The sequence below is a fragment of the Seriola dumerili genome, unplaced genomic scaffold (genome assembly GCF_002260705.1).
Source record: "Seriola dumerili isolate Sdu_G_001 unplaced genomic scaffold, Sdu_1.0 BDQW01000550.1, whole genome shotgun sequence".
Classification (NCBI taxonomy): Eukaryota; Metazoa; Chordata; class Actinopteri; order Carangiformes; family Carangidae; genus Seriola; species Seriola dumerili.
In genome coordinates this window covers 1,713,343-1,732,346 of record NW_019174805.1, presented here as the reverse complement: position 1 = coordinate 1,732,346, position 19,004 = coordinate 1,713,343, and the positions used below count along the sequence as shown (strand labels likewise).

The 19,004-nt window shown below is 40.2% G+C and overlaps 2 protein-coding genes across 2 annotated transcripts; both read left to right on the top strand.

The window, feature by feature from the left end:
• The first annotated feature begins 2,126 nt into the window (after positions 1-2,126).
• On the top strand, positions 2,127-6,889 carry LOC111235965 (troponin I, fast skeletal muscle-like). Its single transcript, XM_022764541.1, has 6 exons — positions 2,127-2,314; positions 4,126-4,204; positions 4,298-4,426; positions 5,101-5,190; positions 5,334-5,507; positions 6,812-6,889. The coding sequence occupies exons 1-6, from the start codon at positions 2,127-2,129 to the stop codon at positions 6,887-6,889; spliced, it is 738 nt and encodes a 245-aa protein (XP_022620262.1).
• Positions 6,890-9,766: 2,877 nt separating this feature from the next.
• On the top strand, positions 9,767-12,739 carry LOC111235964 (troponin I, fast skeletal muscle-like; the record flags this gene model as incomplete). Its single annotated transcript, XM_022764540.1, has 5 exons — positions 9,767-9,823; positions 10,103-10,231; positions 11,080-11,169; positions 11,253-11,426; positions 12,653-12,739. Coding segments are annotated over 5 exons (528 nt in total), but the record flags the coding sequence as incomplete, so codon positions are not given.
• Positions 12,740-19,004: the final 6,265 nt, after the last annotated feature.

The following is a 19,004-nucleotide window of genomic DNA, read 5'->3' as shown; positions in this document are numbered from 1 at the left end:
AGAGAGGAGATGTGAAACACTCAGGTGGTTTTTGGTTCTTAAAACCACAAACACAAAAACCACTTGAAATAAAGAGAGAAGAAGAAGAAAATCTGGAGCTTTAAATAAGTTGTTGTGATGAACATGTTAATTGTGCGTGGGATCCAGGATCTGTAGCTCCACTGAAATAGTCTCTGCTCGCTCTAACCTTTCCTCCGCTCTCTGGCAGGAGCCGTGACCTCCCGACATGTTTCCACAGGAAGTGATGCAGGTGATGCTTCCACGTAGGAACTGTGTGTGAAAGGTTCATCCGAGGCTGCAGCCGCCTCGCTTCGATAAATCCTCCGTCTGCAACTTTTAATCTCCCGTTTGATTTGTTTGACTCCGGCTGCCGAGGCCTCGTCTTACAGAAACCTGAGCTGAATTTTATTTTGAATGACACCTTGTGTGTGCGACTAACGGCCTCACACACGGTTCAGGCGGCTGGCCCGATAAGCTGCTCGTATAAAGGACACTGAGTCTGTGTGCATTAATCATGTCGCTGACTCCTTGTGGCACAATTGCTTCATCCCCCCTCACTTAAGTCTGAGGGCGGGAACCTGATTACGTCCGACCCGCCGTCCCGTCCAAGGAGGTGACTTCCTGCGGCAGAAATTTACGATGTTCCTCGGAGAGTTGTTGCGGTGGTATTTCTGGAGCCTGCCGGCCCATTGGTCTGAAGTGGCTCCGCTACCATAAAGAGGGCTGACTTTTCTGCTGAGCGAGCACTTCACACTCTATATACCCTGTTTAATCTTTACTGTTTGGGACTTGGCAGTGTCTCCCCCCCCCTCCTCGCTCGTCTTCGTCAGGTTCAGTAGGTGCGAGTCTCTCCTGCAGCTCGGCTTCTCTCACTCCGGTAGGAAACAATACGCTGAGGTCTGGTTAGCAGGTGGGAATTTATTCTGCAGAGGTGGTTTTGAACTGCGTTGTGATGGTGGTGCTGCAGGTGTGACCTCTGACCTCTGAGGTCTAGAGTAGAAACAGGGGAGCAGTTAAAGCAGCAGCCGAGACTCACTGGAGTCATTGAAGGACACTGTCGGGACGCTGAGCTGTGAAACAACTGTTGGATGTTCAGGTTGAAGTTTGGACTTTTAAGGTGAAATTGAGGCTAATTTGTCGTTTTGGTCTTTTATTTTGACGGGATCCGGCTCGTCTTTTAATGAAAATCAACTCATCACGAACCCACGACCTTTAGGATGTTTCAATACGCTCGCGTGGTGTTGTTGAGATTTTGAAGTTTGATTTTTAAAATAATAAAAAATACATGTCAGTTTTGCCAGATGGGATATACGAGTAATTTTACATTTAAGAAATTATTATCAAACGACAAACCTGTAATTTCATAACTAATTATTTCAAAAATGGAATTACCGTGAAAGAAAACATTCAGATATTCGTCATTGAAAACTTTTGTTTGTTCATTCATGTTGAATTGTTTGTGAGTGAATTTCATGTTTCATCTGCTGTTCACTGACTAAGAGACAGGATTAATTAACACTTTATTTTCCCTTTGATTAGCACCAGATTACATTGTTCTTTCCTTCGATCCCTATTCAAAATTATTCATAAGTTGCACGTAAAATAAAGCGACTGCATCAGATCTTTGCTGTAAATGACAAAATGTGATTCTCTTATTAATTTTCTGTAATTATATTGTTGTTCTTGTCTTTCCGGCTTCAGTTGGACATTTAGTTGTGACTCAGTTTTTGGCGGGAGTTGTCAGTTTGAAACTCAGAAAGTTTCACAAAGTGTTTACGAGCAGTTCTGGTATAAGTTTACACAGTGATGTTAATGTTCCCACTGATGATTTAAATCCGTCTGAACCCAGAATCTTTAACGGTTCATGTTGCCACAAACTTGTTCTTTTTAAATGTGGATTTTCTTCCGTATTAAAGTTTCAGAAAGTTTTAAAGTTTGTGATTCTTCATATTGTGACGTGAGGAGCTTGTGGACACGCCAGCCGGGGGGTTTGCATGCCTGCGGGATGTCAGGCTTGCTGTTAACGCCTCTCGCTGCGTGCTTTGTGCCACATTTGGTCGCTCTGCTGGAGGCCATGTTCGTGCTCAGATCTCTGGCTCGCTGTAAGACGTTAAATTCCAGGCACAATGTCTTCAGGCAACTGTTTGAGCTCCAGCATCCGACCCCGCCCGTCCAAAATTAGCCGGTTTGTGATCGCTGGTGTGGTTTTCCATGATAGTAAAAAGCATCGTGTTTCCTGCTGCGGGTCAAAGGGCCGCTGGTTGATAACGTCGGGGCGGGGGCAACAGGACGTGAGCGGTTTGAGCTGTGGACGGTCAGTGTGCTTTATGTAACCTGTCTGCTCAGGTTTGACTGATGAGTGTTTTCTGTCTCTGAACAGGGTGTGAAGATCACAAACAGCCAAAATGTCTGAGTGAGTATCGTCTTCTTCATCCTCATCTTCTTTTCACCGAGCTGGAAACAGAGAGACAAAACTGTAGAGCTTTGCTCTGACTGTCTGTTGGATCTGGTTGTTGTAAAATAGGTGTAACAGTTCTTAAAATGAAAAGACGTGTCAGACTTTTATTTCACACGTCTATAAACTCCTAATAATTTCCAGTTTATTTAACACCAGAGTAGATCCTCAGATAGTGGCACAGTCTGGTGTCTCTAATTCCAGGCTTAGTGATGACTGATCAGAAATAACACAGAGGTAAATACGACATTTTCTGGTGCAATCACGAAACAACCGTTTTGTAGCTTTAGCCACTGCAGAAGCTAATGTTTGTTTTAGACGATTATAAACCAGGAGCTTTAATTATTTAATCTGGTTAAATTAAAGGGTTAAAATAATGAGTTCTGAAACTGTGATTTTAATTCAGATTCAGTTAGTTTGCATTTATACAGTCGTTGGTTTCCAGAGGAACAAACTGAATCAGTTTAAAGCTGTAGTTTCAGTTTTACTTCGGTTAATTGTCGACATTCTCATGTATATTTATATTATTATTATTTAAAAAAAAATCCACTGTTCACCAGCTTTCCTTAAGCTGGAGGGAGATAATTCAGTGTCTGACATTAAGAAAAACCTTGAAAACTGAACAAACCATCAATATTGTTGCCAGGAAACAGACCAGGTGAAAGAGTTCAGAAATCCCTTCAGCTGAATACAAACACTCAGCACGTTGAAGCGGAGCCGAGTCTGATGGAAGTTCGCTCTGTTTCACAGGATAAATCTAAAATAAACGTCCAGTAGTTGGTGGGATGTTTCGCTCTGGGTCTAAATGCTGCGTCTGAATCTAAACTGATGTGAACACATGCGAACGCGGCGGCCCGGAGACTGACTGTCAGTTTAAAGGTCGACCTTTAGCCTCAGATGACAGCAGCTGGAGGCGTCGCTGGCAGGTGTGAGGAGAAACACGTTAACTCAGGCGCATGTAACATGAAATACGATTTTATTAATCCGGCTCCACTTTTCAAATGGTTGTAGTTTGTTTTCCCACCTCACATCGTGACAGATTAGTCACTTTTAATTGTTGATGTGTTATTTTAACAAGGTTTTCTTAAAAAGTTTCTCTCTCTAAAAAACCATCCGTCAGTGAGATGCTGTTGCTGGTTTTAAAACAAAAGTTCAACATAAGGAAATACCTTATTGGCTTTCTGGTGTAAAGTGAAATGAGAAGTCAGTGCTGCTTTCATGACGCCACGGTGTCGTGTGAGGCCACAGCGAGCTGCCGGTTAGCTTAGCTTAGCATAAAGAATGAAAACAGGGGGGAAACAGCTCTCCTGGCTCTGTCTGAAGACAACAAAACCAGCGCCTCTAAAACTCACTAATTAACTCATAATATCTCGTTTGTTTAATCTGCACAAAATCAAAGTGTAAAAATGATCATTTGTTTTGTGTCCACTCGTTTATCAGTCGGCACACGGCCTCAGACCTCGATGTCTCCAGACAGAGCTAGGCTAACTGTTTCCCCCTGTTTCCTGTCTCTATGCTAAGCTAAGCTAACAAGCTGCTGGTTCTGGCCTTATATCTGATGTACAAATATGTGCTATCAGTGTTTTTAATACAGTAAGTGACTGTCAAACTCTCCCTTTAAGAAAACAACAGACATAATATGATATTGTGCGATGAAACGTCTCCGTCAGTCCTGAGTGTGACTTTATTCTTTTATTCTTTGTGTCTCAAAGAAAGAAAATGACATCCAGCCGCAGGCATCATCTGAAGGTGAGTCCTCTTTAAATGTGAAATGTTATTGTGAAGAGTTAAATTAAATCTTTTTTTTTTTTTATACACATTAACGTTTTCATCTCCCTGCAGAGTTTGATGCTGCAGATCGCCGCCGGCTGGATCGAGCAGGAGAAGAAGGACATCGAGGCGGCGAAGCAGGCCTACATGGCCGAGAACTGCCCCGCCCCCGACCTCAGCGGAGACCAGGCCGCCCTCATGGTGAGACCGCGACGACGTCTTTGTTCCAGTGCTGCATTCAGGCGACACCTCGTGCCAACTCGCACTTTAAATGTGATCAAAAAGTTCTAAAACTGAATGATGAAGTCGGACTCATAAACACGATAAAACCAGGTCACAATTTATGCATCCGTCCATCAACACTGCAAAGTGAGAAACATCACACGTACTTTTCACAGTGAACATGCATAAATAGAATATAATACATATATTTGTGTGTATTCTGAGTGAAGGTGAGACAGGTTGTTGTTGTTTCCTACAGGTGTCACTATCAGACTGTGTGTAGCTGTGCAGCAAAATGTTCACAAGTAAAAGTATCTGTAACTTTTACCCTTTTATATGAATCATATCTGCCACTGGATTATTGTTACTGATGTATTACCATGTAGACAGCATTTAATACTTTATATATTTTAAATATTTTACAGACTTTTAAAGTTAATCATGTGATAAAATAGAAAAATCAAATAAGTGAATAAACAAGTATTTATTTAAATATTTATTTCAGATAAATGTAGTGGAGTAAAAAATACAATCTTCACCTCTGACGTAGTGGAGTTGAAGATAAAGTCACATGACGTAACAGCCTAAGGTGTTTAACACGTTATCACATGTTGTTTGTTTGTTTGTTTGTTTGTTTGTTTGTTTGTCAACAGGAATTTTGCAAGAAGCTCCACCAGGCCATCGACAAGATCGATGAGGCGAGGTACGACGCCGAGTCCAAAGTGCAGAAGGCCAACAAAGAGGTGAGACACACGAGGATCGATCCGTTTTACTCCCTTTAAATCAAGAACATCGTTCGATCAGCTGATCGGGTTTCAGCTGGTCGTAAGACGAGCCGCGGACTCGGCGGTTTCGTTAACGGGTCGTGGCGTTTCTCTGCCTCCAGATCGAGGACCTGAAGCTGAAGGTGGTGGAGCTGGCCGGAGTGAAGAAACCCGCCCTGAAGAAGGTCCGTATGTCCGCTGACGCCATGCTGCAGGCTCTGCTGGGCGGCAAACACAAGGTGACCATGGACCTGAGGGCCAACCTGAAGCAGGTCAAGAAGGAGGTCAAGGAGGAGGTGAGGAAACCCCAAACATCAGCTGATAAAAACATTTAGAGGCGGGAAGCGTTAACGGCTCCAGGTTTCTGTTCTGCGTCCACTCGTTAGAACTTTACTTACAGTTTAATATTTCCATCCAACAGAAATCATGTTCCTCAGAGCTGATGACACTTTCATGCTGTTGGTGATCAAACAGAAACATCTGTAAAGTGTCAGTTGTAGTCAACAGCAGATGTTCTGTGCTGCCACAGGGATCAATATGACATCACACTGTGCTGTCTGTGTGTTGCACTTTGTTTTCAAATCTAAGGATCAATTCTGTGAGAAAAAGAGAAAAATATAGATCAAATATGAGGAATGATAAAAATAAAAATACTGAGATGGTTCATTAATATTTTATAATAATAATCACCATCAAAACCCAAAGTGCTTCACACAAGGGAGCAAAGTATGAAATCAAATATAAACTGTAATCAAGTTAAAAACGTCATTAACTGAAGCAGAATAAAATATTTAAAACAAGTAAAACTGAGATTAAAGAAGAAATAAAGAAATTATTCTGAAAATTTCTACTAAATGATGTTTCAGAAGAGGTTGAAGCGTCAGGGCCGTGACTGTCATGGCTGCAAGATAATAAGCAGATATACATTTTATTTTGTGCAGAATTCAGCTTCCGTACGTTTCTTCTGTTTCTTCCTGCAGAACAAACGACTCTGTAAATCCTAAAGGACCACAACAGTGTTTTTGCCCATTTACAGTAAATCCTTTAAACTTCCCGACACTGCCAGCTGTTGTCCACAGCTGGAACGTCTTTGTAACTGTCCAGGAAACCAGTGATTTTCACCACACTCGTGTGCTGCAGCTGGAAGAGCAGACTGAAAGTCCTAAAAGCCTTGTTTTCTAAACTCTTAATACTTCAACCTGTTCAGAATAGAAACCATCTTCATTGTATCTTGAAATAATAAAGAATAAATCATGTTGCTGCAGCAGAATCAGGAAAAACGAAGCTGGTAGTTTTTCAAACTCGTCTTAAGAAAATACGACTTTAAGGAAAAATCACAGGATGAAAGAACTGAGGAAGTTAAATTGAAAACTTTATTTGTCTCCAGAACAAAAGAACAAACTGTGAATGTGAAGAAAAACAACAACAGAGCAAAAACAATAACCTGTAATATTATCATGAGATTAACAACGACTTTACTGCTGTAAATGATAGAAATGGGTCAAAGATACAAAGATACAAAGATACATGTTTGTATCGCTGGTTACGTTAATGTTTAGTCTCTTTGTGTTAATGAGTCTCTGCGTCGTTGTGTCTCCAGCCCACAGAGGCCGTCGGCGACTGGCGTAAGAACATCGAGGATAAAGCCGACAGGAAGAAGATGTTCGAGACTTCCTAAATCCCTCCTGCAGCGGCGAGGACGACGGCAGGGGAGACGTCTCCGTCCGAGGTCTGAGTGACTGAATGTGTCTCTGAGTCCCAGAGGGACACAGGGACGAGAGTTTAGACACTTTTTTTGTTGTTTTTTTGTCTTTTTGTTTTTGGTTGTTTTTGTGATACCGTCGCCCCGAGAGACTGAACTGAAACAAACAGTTAAAACATCTGACACAGAAACATTAGAGCAACATGTTCCGGTTCTCATGAGTCATTAGAAATAAACGTTTTCAAATAAGGATTCATTTGTTTGATACTTTTATCCGTGTTTTAATCATTCTTCATTTTGTTTTTCACAAATCACACGACATCAAACTGACACTTAAACAATATATCACATATATATATGTATATACATATATATACACGTATATATGTATATATATATATATTTATATATCACTTTACAATTTTTACTATAAACTAGTGAAAACATCCGAAAGGAAAAGTTCAACATTTTGGAAAATAAGAAAAGATAAAAGAAAACCTGCAAAATGTCGATATAAAATACTTTAAAAAAAAGAAGATAAATATTCAATAATAATATAATTTTTACAATTAGATACTTAGATATAACAAAAATAGCAAAAAATATGTTTATTTACTTTCTTTCTGAGGGAGGGATGACAGTGGTTAGCTTAGCTTAGCATAAAGACTAGAAGCAGAGGGAAACTACTAGCCTAAACATGTTGCTATTCTTGAAACAGCTGATTTGTGTTTGAATCTCTAACGACGTGATAAAAAGAAGCTCGTGTGAATCTGCAACTGAAACCACATGTGGGTCGCACTCACACTAAGAACACAGAGCTTTATTTTTGTCTTCAAACGTATAAAAATGAATAAAATTAAGCACAAAACAACTGAATATTTCTCTTTAATGAGACGATGCAGTGGATAAAAACCTTAAATTGAGGATATTTCTTTAATAAACCTGAATAAAAGCTGCTTTAAAGGGGAAATCAGACAGAAAAGCCCATTTCAAAGACGTGTCAGGACTTGCGGTTCTACCTCAGAGAACCCTGCTGGTCTGAGATCAGCCTCGGCCTGGGTTCCTTCATATCCAGTAAAACCCCCCCCATATACAGTGAATCTGCATTTTTTAAGGCTCCAGATCAGCTGGGGGTCTTCTCTCAGGGAGGGCGGTTGCAGAGCGGGGCTGGGCCGGGTGTATTTCAGGAGCTCGCCGGCCCATTGGTCTGCCCAGGAATCCATTTCCATAAAGAGGATCTGGGCATTTTGCTGAGGCATCGCAACCCACCATATATACCCTATTTCATTTTTCACTGTCTGTGGCTTTGGCAGTGTCTCCTTTTCTTCCACCCAGTGTGTCCTCTTCTTCTTCCTCTTCTCTAATAGGTGAGAAATTTTCTTTATTCTCTCTCTCTGTGTTTTTTTTTATCTCTCTGAGAGCAGCATCTTTTATTTCACACATCATGTAGAAAACAGGATCCGGGCCGTTTGGGCTCCTGCGCATTTGACCCGTGGTGACATCCTGAACTCACTTTGTACATGTTCGTCGGCCACATTTGACCTTTTTACCCGCGACAGACCCTGAATTTACGATCCCCGTTCAGCTCGGCTCTGTTGTGTTTTATGGTCCTGGAGATGTTTGCAGCTCGGAGTTAGAGGCTGATTGTGAACCTGGCAAGTGGAGGGAAAGTCTTAAAACTGTCACTGTCATCGTGATATCTGAACAGCTGTTAAAATGTCTGATTCTGCTTTTGATTAACAGTTTGACAAAATATCTTTTTTTATATGTTTGAATCACAGAAGTCTTTTAAAATTTGTGCAACTTTTTGTTTCAGAGAAGTTGAAAAAGTTCATGTTTGAAGCTTTTTGACTGTTTCTGTGACATAATGGACAAACTTAATGACACTTGAATGCTTAATTAAGCTTTTAATTAATATGAATATTAGGTTGTTGGTATTATTCATGGATTAATGAGTCTATAAGTTTAATTGGCTGCGTTTACAGGATCAGGAAATTTCACTTCCACCTGTTTGAAGTATTTTCTTTGCTGTTATTCGTTTAAATTAAGAGTCACAGGTTGTAAATTTGTTCATTTTACACTTTAAAGGTGGTAAATTTAAGTCAAATCAATGTAAAATTGAAAATAACTTGACAAAATTAAAGTTGAACAGTTTCATTTGTTTTTCTTTAAAGAGTAGATAAGAAGATCAAAGTGAAATCATCTCCCCAGACTTGGACCTTGATATTTTGCCATTTAAATTAATTAAAAGAGATCCAGGTCGAACTTCAGTTGATGATATTTCACTGTGGAATTTTTCAAATTAACCCTTCATTCGATCCGGCCGTAAACTTTTGGAGGCGCGACACTCGATCCCGAGCTTCCCAGTTTAGTTCAGTCGACGTCGCTGCTCTTCAGCTGTGGCCTCAGATCACGTTACGGCACAAATAATTCTCGTCCATCCGTCTCCATCAGAGCGACAGAACATGCTGATCTCAGAGAACCCCGATACTGAGCGACTACGGCATTCAGGAGAGGTCAAAATAGACTCAGTGTGTGTTCTTGTGTGTTTCTTCATGCAGGTTGTGAACCGCACAAACCGCAAGGATGTCTGAGTAAGTCTGAGCAGCATCATCACATGATCACATCCGTCAGGTTTACACTGCACCCTTCTTTACAAACACATAATCTCATTTTCCAAATATATTTTTACATTTTTTTTCAAATAATAAACAATATTATCCTGAAGTTAAGACAGAAATCTTCCTTACTCCAACACACACACTCATAATTCACAATTCTTCCTTAAATAAGCAAAACTGCTTCGAAAACATGTTAAATCTTCTCCTTGGAGACGGATATTGAGATTTGTGAAACAACTTCCTCCCAAACAGGAAAAAGATGACTTCCAGCCGCAGGCATCACCTCAAGGTAAAACCAGCCACGTAAAAATGTCTGTATGATTCTGTATTTTCATTACTGTCATTAAATCCCATGAAAAGAGCAAAAACACGTGAAAGTAAGAAAAATGTTGAATAGTTTAAATTTAAATCAGGGTTTTAGATTTTGTTTACATGTAAAAGGCTGCATCTTAAATCACACCCTGTCTTCTGTAAAGTAACAACAACATCCCAGTGTTGTGAGTGGACACTCATCTGTTTGTTTGTCTGTTTGTTTGTTTGTTTGTTTGTTTGTTTCTTCGTCCTGCAGAGTGTGATCCTCCAGATCGCTCTGAGCTGGCTGGAGCAGGAGAAGAAGGATAATATTGTGGCAAAGGAGGCCTACATGGCCGAGCGCTGTCCCCCCCCAGAGCTGAGCGGAGACCAGGCCGCCCTCATGGTGAGAGGAGCATCAGTCTCTGTTATTGGTTCAGAAAAATCCTCTGAGTCTGTAAAAGTTTTTTTATTTAGTTAGTAAGTTTTTTTATTACTTATTTTATCACGTCAACACTAAATAATAAAGAATGTAAATGGATAGTTAAACATTTAGTTTTCCCAGAATCAGCTAGACTCAGTACAGGAGTAGGTCCAACGTGTGTTTAGCCTAGCTTAGCGCAAAAACTAGAAGCAGGTGGAAACTGCTAGCCTAGCTCCATCCAGAGTCTAGAGCAGTGTTATGTTTAAGAGTGTGAAGAAAATAAGAATATAGTAACTAGAAACTATTTTCAGAGGCAGTTAAATGGCGGCCATTTTGCAAAGCTCCCGCCACATTTTTGGCTAGCTTGCGGTTGGCTAGCTTACATTTTGTGATGTATTTTTGTGTAGATAAAGTTGACAAAGGTGACATAGCAGTGTTGTTTTTGTTAGCATTTAACTACGACTACCTTATAAAACCCTTATGCTAACTGTACCTACCACATTCACTAAATGCTAATGTAAGAAACCGTATATGAAGAATTAGCCTTTTGGATAAAGGAAACTAGTTAGCTAACAAGTTAACCTGAACGTTCGACTGGTATCTTAGCTAACCACAGACAGAGGTTGTCTGGAGCACTGAAGTAGCATTTACCTGCCAAGATTAGCATTGTTAGCATTGTTGTAATTTGCCCTGTGTATGAAGCCACATAGGTTTGGCGATAGGGGCAAAATTAATGTTATAAACATAGTTCTTCATATTTCAGTTGGAGGTTATTGGAGGTACGTACTGGTTATGTAACATGAGAGCTGCATTTGTGTTTGTGTCGACAGGAATTCTGCAAGAAGCTCCAAGCCGCCATCGACAAGATCGATGAGGAGAGGTACGACGCCGAGTCCAAAGTGCAGAAGGCCGACAAAGAGGTAACTGTCCTCTGATGTCATCACAACACCGGCAGCTTTCTGAGGGACAGCGGACCAAAACTAAAACCCTCTCCCTGTCACAGATCGAGGACCTGAAGATCAAAGTGGTGGACCTGATCGGCGTGAAGAAACCCGCCCTGAAGAAGGTCCGTATGTCTGCCGACTCCATGCTGCAGGCTCTGCTGGGCTCCAAACACAAGGTGACCATGGACCTGAGGTCCAACCTGAAGCAGGTGAAGAAGGAGGTCAAGGAGGAGGTGGGTGTCCCGCTTTTTTTACCTACATATTTTTAGCTTGTAGCTTCTGGTTGTGTCCTTATAAGACGAGAGATGTCGGGGTCGAATTCTGTCCCTGTGCTTTTCTTTGTAAACACAGACACAGGTCATGATCTCTGTGTTTTTATAGATTTTACATTTTGCATCTGCAAATACTGTCGATGTTGTTTAATGTCGTCCACCGAGGTCTTTCAATAGTAGTTCCAATTTAGCTGTGGTTGTCAAAGTGGGGTCCGGTGACCCCCAGGGGTCCTTGAGGGGGTTCCTGCAGGTCCCCAGCAAAAAGTATATAATTAAATCTATAAGTAACACAATGACAGAATGTTGAATATTTTGGACACGGTTTCAACATTTACTGTAATAAAAGCACTTATATATTCAAATCATAGCATTAAGACAACAGAACCAACAGCAATCGATTTCCTTCAAAACTGTTTGACTAAAGTCAGAAAGAAAGAAAGTCAGTTCAATATCAATAATAATAATACATTTTATTTATAGGCACCTTTCATTATTATTTCATTATTAATATGGGTAGAGAGTAAATAGTGGGAAAAATATTTTTACTAGACTTACTGTAGGTTTACTGTAAATGTAATGTTTACAAAGCATCAGACTGTTTGTTATTAAAGTATTTAAATCAGGAGGAAAATACATTTATATGTTATTCAGTATACTGATAGTTAAATCTGTATAATTGTAGTTTTTTGGTGTTACATAACTTTTACCATTATCATAACCTCAAGGTCCACTTCATAGCTTTCAACCGAATCTCATGGTTTTCCTCAGAAGATGATAAAATAATATAAATAAGGTCCAAAATCACGAATATCTCTCGACAACCGAGCAAACTCCGCCCACTGAGGGAGACCCTGATGATGATGTAATGTATGTAGATATATACAGAGGTTTAAATGCTGTTTCCACAATACCAGGAGTTTAATTATGAATCTTTTATCTGTGTATTTATTCTGTTGGTCGGTTTGAATCCAAAATGCTGGAATCAGCTCATTAAATATTTGTTTTTTTTATTTTTTACCTTGTTACAAATTAGAAAAACTTATGTGAACACGTCGTCCGTGTGGAATGAAAAGTGTAGTTTCGTCTGCTACTGAAAATAAAACCTAATCTGAAGCTTTAACGACTGGTGAGGATCTCCTGTCACATGTGCGTCTCCTTTTGACTGATTTGCCTCGTCTCCTCCGCAGCCTACAGAAGCAGTGGGCGACTGGCGTAAGAACATTGAGGACAAGGCCGACAGGAAGAAGATGTTCGAGACCTCCTAAACGTTATCGCTGCTGTTTGTCTTTCTGTTTCTATGAACTCCACGTGTCTTATATATGTTGGTTGAACCAGGCGGTTGTGTTGTGTTTCGGTTTAAATCACACGGCAGGTTTGGACAGCAGGTTAGAAAAGTCTGAGAGGAGTCGCGCTGCAGGAGAGTCAAGGGAGGAGTTTGAGGAGTTTTTCTCCTTCTTTCTTTTGCACTTTGTTTTGTCTGGAGGGAAGAGGAGGAGGAGGAGGAGGAGGTGGAGGAGTGCCGATTGTTTCTGCAGGTTCACGCATCAACAACACAACACCAAGTCTTAATCTCCACACATTCACACAAACTGAACCATGTCGAACAAAAACAATAAAGTCAAATGTGGAAGAAAATGTCTGGATTTTTGTCTTTTGGATTTTTGTCAGGTCTAGCTTCTATATTAATACTGTGAAAGTATCAAAGCCTCAGTCCACAGAGAAATGCACACAGCCTGTATTCAGAAACTGAGCCTTAAAACCAGCCGTCAGGACTTCTGGAACTTTGTGATGTCACAACAAAGCAGTCACCAAGCCCCGCCCACCTGGACCCACCATCCAAACCTTTACAGGATTTTACTTGAACCCTTTTCTCTTCTGTAGACTGTGTTTATAAACGGCAGCTGATTCAGAATAACTTTGACATAGTTGTAGCTCTAGCTAACAGGTGCTAGCTGGCTAAATCTGGTAGCAGTCATTGAACTTCCTAGCTCGAGAGGCAGGGGACGTGTGATTGGCTGAAAGGTGAGAGGACAGTCGCATGTCATGAAAATGATGTAATGGATTAAAAACTGACGGAGCATTTTGAAATAAACATGTTTATAATTAAAAATAAATAAATAATAAAATAATATCAATAAAATTGTTACTATGGAAGCAAATGGTGAAATAATATTTCATAATAATTTGTTAAGTAATTTGATTTATAAAGTTTAAATAAATGTACATTATGACTTTTTTTTGACGCAGATGTTTCTTCATGATGACATCATTTATTTCATCATTTATTTAACTTTTATTTATTCAGGCGAATCCCACTGAGATAGAAATCTCATTTTCAAGAGACATGAAAAACAATAAAAACAATGAACAGACAGTCCAGAAACAATTTACAATTCAATTTCAATAATAAACAATAAAACAGATAAAACACAGGCGACAGTCTCCAGTTAAAACAACCGCACTCTGTCTAGGAAGGTTTAAAATCTTGTTTCTAAAATAATTGTCATGATTGGAAATCCTTCTTTTTTTGGAAACGCCCATGTGACTCATAAATAACAGCTTGCTTGTATAATCTGTACACAGCATTGTGGAGGTACAGTACGGTTCTGGTTTCAGTTATTATGGGATTTCATGTTGGGACGACTCTGATTCCAGGTAGACACTCGGCACACCTGTTGATAATCAGCTGATAGACGCTCGTTAGTGAAACCGAAGCACTCCTGCACAGCAGGGAAATATCTCCTCTCTGAAACCGTTTCTACAAACGCTGAACATTACAACCTTCATGACGGAGGATTTACTGCCGGACTGTTGGATTAGCTTTAGCTACGTGTGCCTGATAAACTGACAGGCCCACGTCCCGTTGAACCACCTGGAGACAGATTAAGACACATTATGTCTTCAGGTGAGAAATCAATCAATCAATCAATCATGAACCTCCTGAATCCAGAAATCCAGAAATACTTCACGTTCTATTCTTTTATATCTTTTATATTTAACACATCGTCCGGTTCCTCCTCACGTCTGTCGTCCTGCAGGTGTCCAGTCATGTGACCGTCACAGTTTCTGACCTTAGACTTTTATATTTCCTGTGTATAATTAGATGATTAGATGTTAGTGTTAAAGTAAAGGTCAGAGGTCAGAGGTGAAACTGAATTAACAAGGTGTGTTCAGGAGAGTCCGGTCTTTAGAGCCACTCAGCGACGGAAGATGATTAATGAGCCATTAAGATCCTGTTGGTCTTTAATGATTTAACTCACTGCTGGTTTCACATGCGCCTCGCCCTCCTCACACACACACACACACACACACACACACACACACACACACACACACACGCAGATGCCCTCACACTCCTTGTATGGTGCTGTGAGCTCTGCCTCCAGGCTGCCGGGGCCCCCGAGGCTCCGGGGCCTCTAGAGTTTCCTCGGCAGCTAACTTTATCCCTCGGCCTCCTGGGGAATGTGAGGAGACGCCTTCCAGTTATATTTGTATCATGTGACTTCACAAGACTCCCTTTAAAAAACGGTGCGTTTTCCTCCGTGTCACCAGTCCGCTGGGATCAGTCGTTACAAACAGTCTGTAATTTAGCTCTTTAACATTTTCGACATCTATCTGACGCTATAGCAACAGTATTATTATTGGGTTTGTTTGTTTTGTTTTTATCGGTTTTCTTTGGTTTTAGAGTAAAAAGCATCATAAACACAGAGAGGCAGAGAACGACACAGTGGAAGTCAAGTTTGCCTCTAAATTAAATATAAGATTATAATCTTTATCAATAAACGTCATTTATTGTTTGTGAATCCAGTTTAACGCTTCAGAAACATGGTCCTGTGAACCTGGGCTGTGGGTGGAGGACCCTCATGGCAGTTTCAGGGTTAATTTGTCTCGAACCTCAGAAACCAACCAGCACTCTGAATACCAATAACAGTCATAATAATAACTTTATTTATGGAGTTATTTATTAATAAGTGCTTCACAGAAAGATAAATCCAGATGAAAGAGCCTGAGCATAATGAAAAGAGTAGAGTAGCATAAATAAAAAACATATCATATATCAACATTAACATCTGACAGTACGTGAGGAGACATAATGAAATATGTAAATACAAGAATAGAGATAAAACAGTAGAAATAAAACATTTTAAGAAGAGATTTAAAGGGAGTGAATGAGTCACAGCCTGAGCTGCAGAGTCTAGTGGCTCTAGCAGCAAACGCCTTTTGAATAAATTGTAAACGTATGTCCCTTATAGCGACCAAGCTAAGCTAATGAGCTAACGAGCATTTAGCATTCCCGCACATCAATTAATCTTTATTGAATAAAGTTCAAAATAAAGCTCCAGCTGCTGTCAGCATGTTCCCACATTTACACCCACAGACCGTATCTATACTTACATTATGTTCTGTGATGTGAGTGCAGGGGTTACTGAAGGGCAAGTGGTTCTTACCATTCAAAGTATTCAGACTTTAAAATGGGTGACAGCTCAAGTACCTGTCAGTATTTAGAAGCTGCACATTGTTGATTAGTTTCCAGGCAGGTGTGTTGTTATGGTAACCCCTCATAGATGTTTGCTGTTGTTCGCAGACTCTCACTTACCTGCAATTCAACAAAATAAAACTAAATATTCTCTGGTCCTTTGCCTTTTGTTTTGGTTTTTATTTTACCTGTTTTACAGCCACTCGGTCACACCGTCATAATCCAACATAAACGAGTTGAGTTTGTTTAGTCATTGTAAAAATACACGTTTCATCAACACAATCGTCACAGTAAGTTAAAATGAATAAGTTATCATCTCTCTGCAGCCGACAGCTTCATACTGTGGGAGGACACTCGATACCAGAGCTCCCAGAGTCTGGAGCCCAGCGACTGTGGCGGTGTTAGCGCTGTCAGCTCTGATGAGGGTTGGTTAATGACGTCATGCCTTCCTGCTTCATTTCACCAGATGTGGAGCAGCTGGTTGGACAGAGGAGCGACGGTCGTAAAAACAGGCCAGTGGCGTTTTCACAGGAACACGTGGATTTTAACGGGCGTGTCGACATCGTGTGGAGACTCTCTGAAGACTGGGTCCATCAGGTTTCCTTTATTTTAGTTTTAGTTTGAGTCTGAATTCTGCTTCATACAGACGAAGAATGAAAGAACAGATAAATAAAAACATTCATAAAAAAAATGATATTTCTGTATTTTTGCATTTTTTCCTTCTATATTTCAAAAAGTCAAAAGATTTGTTTTTTGGTTCTTTATGAAAAACACGTCTCGAGTCTGAAAAGTCACTAAATCAGGCGTCAGAGTCGCTACACTGGAAAGACAAAGCTCCTGTGGATCAGTGAAGGCAGGAGTAGTCAACAACCAATCCGGCTTTAGACTCAGGAAGGACCGCCTACCTCATTTACATACGGACATATGAATAAACATGAAGTAAATAAATGCAGAAATACAGAAATAAAAAATATTAAAATACAGAAATAGCATTTTTCCAAAATGTCTTTATTTTGCATTTATTTATGTATTGATTCTTCATTTATTTATTTATTTATTTATTTTTTACTCGTGTCACTTTTCATCCTTCATGTCTGAGGGTCAGGGGTTTAACTTTCAGAAGTTCAAGTCAAAGTTCAAGGTCATGGTGACCTCAAGTTCTTGTGAATGCGATTTATCAGGAACGCCCACAAAGAGTTTCACCACATCCGTCCGGCTGTGACCTCACAAAACACCATAACTGACCACTTGGCCATAACTTACAAATTCATACATTTCCTGCAACTTGGCTGGTTGGCGGAGGGAAGCAACCTTCCGATAGTGACGCTACTGTCTTTCTGGTTCTCCCGCCTCCTTGACAAAATGCTGTAACCTGCTCCCGGAGGGTCAGAGGTCGTGTGGAACGCACAGTTAAGAAGGTGTTGGGAATAAGTGGCGACAAAAACAAAAATGAACCATCACTGTGGCGGGAAAACAGGACAAAGAGGAAGTAAAACAACAGTGGACACACAAGGAAAGCAACTTCAAAATAAAACAGGAAATCAACAAAAATATTTATGTATTTATCTAATTTTATCTAATATTTATATTTGTCACTTTATCCTCATCTTTGGTTTCCAGTCTTCTGTGTTTCCTCAGAGCAAATCTAAAGATTCACGACAGCGTTTCCTCACTTCCTGTTGTTATTGTCCAGTTCTACACAATAAACGGACACATGGAAACAGTATTTTAATAATTAGATGGTTTTTAATGGTTAAAACAGTAAATAGAACAGCTGCTGACAGAGAGAAAGAAACATTTACTTTTCCATCTCTGTCGTTTAGTGGCCGTCCTGACGTAGAGTTAATGCAGAGTGATTTACGAGCACCAGGCCCACATTTACACCAACGTTGGGTCCTTGAGGGGGTCAAAGGTCAAAGGGGAGGGGGTGGGTCCCATCTGACCAATATGGCTGTCTGGTATTTTGGGACTGAAGCTGCTGAGAGGTGAAATTTTGTGCTGCAGAAATATTCAGAATAAGAAAATCTCCCACTGTGTTTTAGTTGCTGTTCTGGGCTGAAACTCGAGCAGGTCAAAGGTCAAATGTCAAACACATGGCGGATGGAGAGGAGACTAAAACGAACAAACACTGCAGCTCAGAACAACATGCAGAACAAGAACACAAGTGAAGCTGGTTTCTCCTGGAGGAGGAGGAGGAGGAGGAGGAAGAGGAAGAGGAGGAGGAGGAGGAGGAGGAAGAGGAAGAGGAAGAGGAAGAGGAGGAGGAGGAGGAGGAGGAGGAGGAAGAGGAAGAGGAGGAGGAAGAGGAGGAGGAAGAGGAGGAAGAGGAGGAGGAGGAGGAGGAGGAGGAACGAGACTTCTCCTCAGAGCTGAAGCAGATCTCAGTTCAGTCTGTGTGGATGTGAGTGGAGGGAGTGGCCACTAGGGGGCGTGTTAGTTCTGTTTTCTGCTCTGAACAGCAGCAGGACTGTGAGAAACATCAGCTCGGGCTCAGTTTGGAAATCAGTTATGGATTAGATATAGATTTCTTTTTCTTTTGTGTTATTGCGCCTTTTCTTTAATCTAAATTTCATAATTTCTCTCCTAATTTTATTTTTTATTGTTTTGATTATTTACTTTGGTTGATCTACAGCTGTGGATGGAAATGAACTGTGTCTCTGTTAAACCATACACTGTAAATCCAGGACATGGAGGATGAAGTATGAGAATACACATGACTGTAAATATGACGATGAATAATTAATAAAACAATATATTGGACTTTGTGTATAAAGAATGTTTGTTTTTCATTTAAAGCCACAGTATTGTTTTGCATGTTTTAGGTCTGGTTGTACAAATGATTTATATTTAATTATTTATTAGAGTATATAACCTGTTCCTCTTCAGCCTGGCTTTTAATTAAGAATGATTTTTAATCATTAGTCACTTTATTTTATTCACTTATTTTATTGTATCTATGTTGTAAATTGTATTTAATTCTGTTTGATGTTATTCTTTTATTTAATAAAAATGTTGTTATAGCTTTTTAAATCTATTTTATTGTATCTCATTGTCAGCCTTTT

Coding starts and splice junctions, on each gene's coding strand:
- LOC111235965 (XM_022764541.1), top strand. CDS start 2,127: ATGTCTTCAGGCAACTGTTTGAGCTCCAGCATCCGACCCCGCCCGTCC. Junction 4,205..4,297: donor GCCGCAGGCATCATCTGAAG/GTGAGTCCTCTT, acceptor ATCTCCCTGCAG/AGTTTGATGCTGCAGATCGC. Junction 5,508..6,811: donor AGAAGGAGGTCAAGGAGGAG/GTGAGGAAACCC, acceptor TTGTGTCTCCAG/CCCACAGAGGCCGTCGGCGA.